Below are 7,071 nucleotides of genomic sequence, written 5' to 3' on the forward strand. Positions count from 1 at the left end.
TTTCTATTGTTTTTTGCTTTTGTTTTATCACTGAAATTTTAAATTTGGTTTGATATCCTCAATTTGCTTTTTACTTAACAAAAATTGGAGTGTGTTCTGTTCTGGAGTAAGAACAGATTTTCACTGCTCTATGGGACAACGTTAATTTTAAACCAGCAGGCTTCTGGCTGCTGGGTAAACTCCTAGTTACAGTACAGTGGCAGGAAATAGGGTAACAGTGAACTTCAACTCTGCTCTTCACTAGACCATCAGAATCCTGGTGTTTGGAAGTCAAAGATGTCTGTGCAGGTACTTCTGGCTGTTTTGTGTTGGGCAAGTAAATGTTTTCAGACTTGCACTTACCAAAATAGCTATAAATATCCGCAAACCTGCTGTAGTTTTATTGTTCTTACATTCTTCCTTATGGGAAGCTCTTTTATTCCCCAGTAATAAAAACTAGCTGTGGTTGGGTCCAACTCACAATCTCAGAAGGTAACACATTGAATTTCTATGAATTTCTATGAATCTGTGAATTTCTGCTTTCAGTAAGTGTTCCTGAACTGGCAGATCCTTCAGACCTGTTTGTTCTTTTTGTAACGAATGTTATCTGCACAAAAGTTTTTTTCCTTAGCTTTTCAAAATCAGTAATGGACCAATTCATGAACGATTACTTGGAAGAAGCCAACCGGGAAATAGAGAAGTACAACAGAGAATTAGAAGAACAAGAGTATCATGATCTCTTTGAGCAGAAGACATAAGCACATGTATTCTGTGGATTTCTGAGCTACCTACTGTCAGTAACCAAAAATGCTGTTGTCCTTGCTGGTTAACTAGAAAATTAAGTGAAATGTCAGTTTTCAGCACTCCTTTTAAAACTAAGAGATCATTCCTGTAAGGTTGGCATTTTTAATATGGTAACTGCTTAGTTGTTTGTATTGTCAGGTTTGCTTCCACTTCACCTTAATTCCAGACTGTAAAAAGTGTCACCTGGAATCTCTGGCTAGCAGTGGAAATTTTGTTAAAAGAAGAAAAGCTGGAAAGGTGTTCTTTCCTAGCAGGTCAAAACGCAAGCATGGATTTGGTCCATTGTGCGGATGGTCAAACAATTCCGGTCTCTTGATGTCCCCTGAAACGTGTTGCACAGAAGCATAAAAGAGCAGTGGTATACTTCAGCTTGTGGGACTGGGGGATGTTCCTAAAGCGAGAAATGGGGGAATGTCCCAAAAGCTCTGAAGAGTGCCTAACGCCTCTGCTGTTAGGGTGTTCCCAAAGCGAGAAATGGGGGAACGCTTCAAGAACTCTGAAGAGTACCTGATCCTGCTGCTGTAAGGGTGTTCCTAAAGCGAGAAATGGGGGAATACATAAACCTCTGCTCTTTTTCTGAGGGGACAGCGTGTCTCAAACCTCTGCACAGTTTGAATCTGCGGTCAAAGTTTTGACATTTTAAAGAAAAAGACATTTATGCATTTCAGGGTGAAATGAGAGGTGGAGATATCTCTCTTCCCAGTGGTGTTATAGCAATTCAGGTCATATTTTCTAGAATCTGTAACTTGTGATTCTTTAAAGGATTATCTCTGAAGGATTCTTACTTCAGTAGTAAAAACTAAGCAGAGCAAGAAACAGGGAAGAGTATGAAAAGCCAGGATTCTTTAGCTAAAAAGAATTGCTCTTTGTGAAAAAGACTCACTTCCAAAGGTAAAAAAATATCAAAAGGTGAACTTGTAATAGGAAAGAAGTTGTTTGGGAAACTTTCAGAAAAATTTGCACCCAGTAACATCTCACTAAACTGATGCACTAGGTTTTAATTACTTGCACCAAAACCTTTACAGTTATTAAATGATACTGTAATAGGGATTTGGGCAATTTGTCCTGTAACTTAATTCAGTGCAATTTTAAGTGAGACATCATAGATCACTGACTGAAGGATTACGTGGTACCCCAGCAGCTACTTAAACAAAATTATTGAAGGCTTATTGAGTAAGCAGATTATTGTAGCATGCTATGTGTTCAGAACTTAGTCAGGTGAAAAAAGTCCAAGAGGGATTTTGATTTTCATATTCCTTTGCTTTAGGAATAGTTCAGTCTTTTAATACAACTGCTGCCTTCCTTTTTGGTGAGATGTATACGATGCAGTAAGAAATCGAATGAATTATTTCTTAGAGCATACTTAAAGCACATAACGTGTCCACTCAGTCTCTTTTTGTGGGAGGAAAATGAGATTTAAATCCTGCCGTGAAACCTAAGGCTACATACCATTTTACGCCTTATTTAAGAAAGATATTTTTTACCTTTGGACTCTGAAATGGCTGAAACTTCAGTAAGGCTGTCAAAAACTGCAACGCCTTGTAGGTAGAGTTTCAGTTCGTGTTGCTACTAGCTGGCTCGGTGCCTGCGCTGCGATGGTGACGCAGCACAGATGTGGAATTCCAGGTGCTGCAGACTGGGATATAGGTGTTGATAAGGTTTCGTTAATAGCTTTCCTACTAGATTTAAAAAAAACTGTCTGAACTTTTTTTTTGCACACCACGAGACTTTATAAACTACTTGTATCCTGTTCAATTTCATTAAAAGCCAGCGGTTAGTTTGTGTGTCTAGGCTTTTCGGGGTAACCCTTATTACAGGTATAGAGCATCATGATAAGGCTCGTGAGTTTATCTATGCATGGCTATACTTTAGTCTTAATATACTGTAGTGCCTGGTAGAGAAAATGTAGCTAGCAGTGGATTTGGGGGGCAAGCAGGTGTTTACAAGCTAAGTACAGTTGGCTGCATGAATCTATAGATACCAGACCAGGATTATCAGAGTGCAGAATTCTGGAGGTAACACTGCAAGAAAAGGGGCATTAAGAAATCCTTACCAAGTTGCAGTTCTTTGCCAATAAACTTAGTGTAAACCCCGCGTGCTCCTTCGCAGTACAAGTTAATCTAATCTGCAAAGCCATATTTCTAGGATAGCGGTGTGACAACGTGATGGCAGGAGAAACACCATTTTTGCAGAGCCGACGGGCAGTCCCTTGATGCTTTGTCTCAGCTTGCAAGTCAGTAACAGTGTAGTTAAGTGCAATTGAACGATAGATGAAGATACTGTAGCTGATTTTGCTCTGCTGAACTCTTTTTAAGAACTCCAATTTGTGCAGCTCTTGGAAACAGCTGTTGATGGGGCTAATTCAGCTGGGGCTGGTGTAGCAGCTTGCAATCCCAAACGCAGTGCCTCATGAACAAAAATAAAAAAGGAAATAAGCGTATCCAATTGGCGTGCTGCTGTGCAAATTGAGGTGTTCTCTAAAAACTGCATCAGAAGAGCTCCGAACAAAGGCCTAGTATACTTATATACTGTACTGCATGCTATATGGTAATAGCTGTGTATTTTGAAGACCTTTCACCATACTGGTACTATTTCAATTAATCTATTTTGGTATTGAAATGATTTGATTACCTCAATTTTTTTTTTTTAGTTTTTAACTGTGACTTTAAAACTGAAAAATTACTGAAATAGTGAAACTGTGACAATGGTATCCTTTAAACATAGTAGTGCCTTGCAGACGATGCCTTTTATGCACGAAGCGTAGCATAAACGGCCATCGTGGGTTGTATTGCTTGCACCCTCTTTTTTTAAAGGAAAAAAAAAAAAAACGGTTTTGGTGAAAGGACTTAAAATTAACCTAGCGGAGAATATTAGCACAAATGGTTAAACTGTTAAAAGAAAACTCTTTGAGGACTAAAACGTATAAATGCCTGATGCTGCTGATAGTTTGATAGCAGTTGCTGATTCTTTTGGAGTTACTTCTAACAGTCAGCAGCACTTTTTTTTTTTCTTTAGAAGAGCGTAACTTTTGTACTCTGGTCAGAGAGATTTATACTGTGTCAAACCCCATCTGTAGGGCAAGCTGCTTTCCTCGCTGTTTTGAAGACGAGGTAAGGATTGAATTAAAGATCTAGTTTTGAAAATTTTTTAGCTACTGTAATAATAATTAAAAATAAAAAAAGCACCATTTCTAAACCACAAATGTTTGGATACAAAAAAAGTGCCATTACGCTGTTCCATTATGTTTTACTGTATTTTGACAATTGGTAACAGTAACTTTGTGTCCAGGCATTTCTGAAATTGGGAAGAAATGCTGAGAGTCCTCAAGGGGTTTACGTGCTTTGCTGACCCTCATGGTAGCAGGTTGTGGTGTTTTTTTATTTTCCCCTCGTGGAGAATGAGTGTGATCAGAAGTTACTGAAGTTATAGGGAGAAAAATGTGATAAACTTAAGAGAGGAACACTTGCAACTTGGACTGCGCTGCAATCTCGGAGTATTTTATGGTAAGCTGTGCAATTTGGTCTTAGTCCGATTTTACACTTTGCAATTAAGGACTGATTGCAGGGAGCATTTAAGTTGCATGAAGTTCCCTAATAAGTTTTTTTATTATTATTTTTTAATTGAAACTTTTCTGAATTTGCACAGATTTAAGCTCGGGAATACTTTGGTATTCTTAAAAGGGAAAAAAAAACGTAACTAGTATAGTGAATTGTGAACTGTGAGTTGTTAGAACTGCATCCTTGATCTAATTTTAGATTGTTTAAAAATGTACCTCAGAAAGCTAGTGAGAAATTGCTTCATTTTCACACACGTTAGATACTAATGTAACACTTCTCACTTTACAATGTGCCAAAATTCACTTTTATACTAGTTCTCAATGCTTTAATATTTGCAATTTTAAGTTAAAAACTTGTATTTACAAACACTACTGTAACTTCAGTTAAACTGAATCGTGTGATTGAAGCTTTTTGCCTATTGTATTTATTACACAACTTGATTCAATAAATATAAAATTACCTTTCCATTTATTTTTGTATTGTTTTACATGTTTATACCTGCAGTTTGTGTGACTTTTACACTTGTAACTCAGATGTGATGGAAAGAACCAATAAACCGTCTCCATCTGCTGTCTGTCTTTGACTTCTTTAATAAGCTCATTAAGCTTGAATTTTTAATCATTGAAGTTTCCTTTCAAAGTAATTAGTTTTCTGAGAAGAGAAATGCAGAAGATCAGAAAGGTGACTGGTTCATATTTAAACTAAAATCGAAAGATTTAAAGAAATTGTTGTGTTTTTTTTTTTTTTCCTAAGCTGCTATTTTATCTTTAGATGTTCTTACATGGAATTTTAATGGGGTAAAATTTAAAAGCAGTTGTAGGATGAAGGAAGTTATTCAGCTTCATTCCTGCCATCCAGTCCTTCAGCAACTGTACGTCACTGTAAGTAGATAGTTGTGTGTACATGAATGCAAGAGCTGAATCCTGCTCCCAGTACTCATAAATGAGGGAGCTGCTTCAAGACCAGCTGCTGTTGATATAAAAATCAAGCTGCCATTGAGAGGGCAATCCCACCTTACCCTCCTTTTTCTGCTTCAGTTTCTGAGTGGGAGGCTGTGCACAGGTCAGGTCACTTTGTTGATTAAAATGAATCTGCAATGATTTGTCTCAGGTTGTCAATGCTTTCTTGTTTTTATTTTTTAGGATAGTTTTGTGTTATCTTTTTTATAATCAGTTCTAAAAAAACATGTTAAATTCAGCCTGTTTTGCTTACTGCAGGCATGCATGCAAGAAACAGCAGCTTCTGCTGCATGGTCCTTTGATTAAAATCCAGCAATTTTCCCTTGCTTTGCAGCTGGTTTGGGGAAGCATGAACTCTTCGACTTCCAAACGCAGTTGGACTGCATCCACTGCTTTTCAACTGCCGAGTCCATTCCCTTGACTTGCGGTGAACAATTTCCCCATCATATATTGATGGTCTGAGAGAGGCAGCGGTTAACAATTCAGTATCAGACTGCGGACCCCACAAGATCATTCCTGTGTTACTTTTAGAGTATTTGGGCCCTGTTCTTAACTAGTGTGGTCATAATCTTTCATCGCAAGCCTTTGGGCTATGTCTTCGTGCTGGCCAAGCAACTAGGAGAGTTTCCACCATGCCTTACAGTGCCATTGCTCCGAAGACATTCCCCAAATGCAGGCACAGTTGCTGAAGGTCAATGCTTCCTTTATTACTTTTCTCAAGTATCTTGAGCATAAAATGGAGCTCTGGGACAAGTGATGAGGTGGTTGTTGATGGGGAATTTCTGGAGATGACCATCCTGATACCAAAGTATTTGGCTTTTTCCCTAGAGAAAGCAGATCCCTTACTAGGTCCACTGAAAGCGCTGGTGGTGGAGACCGCTGGCTTACCTGTGGTCCCATCCATGAACATATAGAAATAGAAACGTTTGAACAAATGTTCAAATAGAGGAAAATCTCTATCCCAAGAACCTTTAGCTTAAAACTTTCAGAAAATGGTGGTGACAATGGTTTCTTAGTCAAGCAATACCCCAGTGGTGCTTTCCTGGGGGGAGAGGCTGGGGTTTCAGTCTGCTCCTTTGGCCATCAAACTCCTAAACATTTACCAATACAGCTCTGCCACCCTGAGAGATTTGGGGTTTCTGTTAAAGTACTAAGTTATATCACCAAATATTACAAGGAAACAGCATTTGAGGAGAATTCCTGGTAATTCAACTTGGGAATTGAGGTAATCTAACTTGGGAATCATCCTTTCTGTTCTTGTGTTACAGGATCAGAGGAGGATCAGAGGAGATATCCTGACATCTGTGCCCTCGCAAAAAATAAAGTGCAATAATAGCTTTGAGGAGGGGAGTACACATGGCACAATTGTTTTATCTGCTCCAGTTTTTGAAAGCTTTTGCCATCCTCTGGGGAAACTGGCCGTGGTGACTTAATGCAGGATCTCACCCCTTGCAGTTCCCACTCGCTACCCAGCCCCTTTTTACCCTCGTGTTAGGACCTAATCTTCAGCTCTCTTCTTCAGGCTGCGATGGTTGAAATGTCTAGTTATTTACAGCCAAAACTTCAGAGGGGGAATATGCAACACATATAAAACGTGTCCTCTTATGAGCCTGTAACTTCTGCTGTCTCCTTTTTGTAGGAATGAAATACAGAGGTCAAAGCCTGTCCCTTCTCTGACCTAACTCCTGTAAGAGGTCACGTAGGTGCATCACTTTTTACCTATTATAAGTGACTTATTCTTCTTCTCGACTTCTTTCACTTTATTCTCTACT

General features: G+C 38.7%; 1 protein-coding gene across 1 annotated transcript in view; it reads left to right on the forward strand.

Moving 5' to 3' along the window:
* The window catches only part of DNAAF9 (dynein axonemal assembly factor 9), a 72,168-nt gene extending 67,258 nt beyond the window's left edge, over positions 1-4,910 (forward strand). The window contains exon 37 of the mRNA XM_084519018.1: positions 625-4,910. Coding sequence (XP_084375144.1) covers positions 625-737 — 113 coding nt within the window. The 3' untranslated portion in view covers positions 738-4,910. The remainder of the gene's footprint in view (positions 1-624) is intronic.
* The last annotated feature ends 2,161 nt before the right edge of the window (positions 4,911-7,071 follow it).

Source organism: Aythya ferina, assembly GCF_964211825.1.
Source record: "Aythya ferina genome assembly, chromosome: 4".
In the NCBI taxonomy this organism is placed as follows: Eukaryota; Metazoa; Chordata; class Aves; order Anseriformes; family Anatidae; genus Aythya; species Aythya ferina.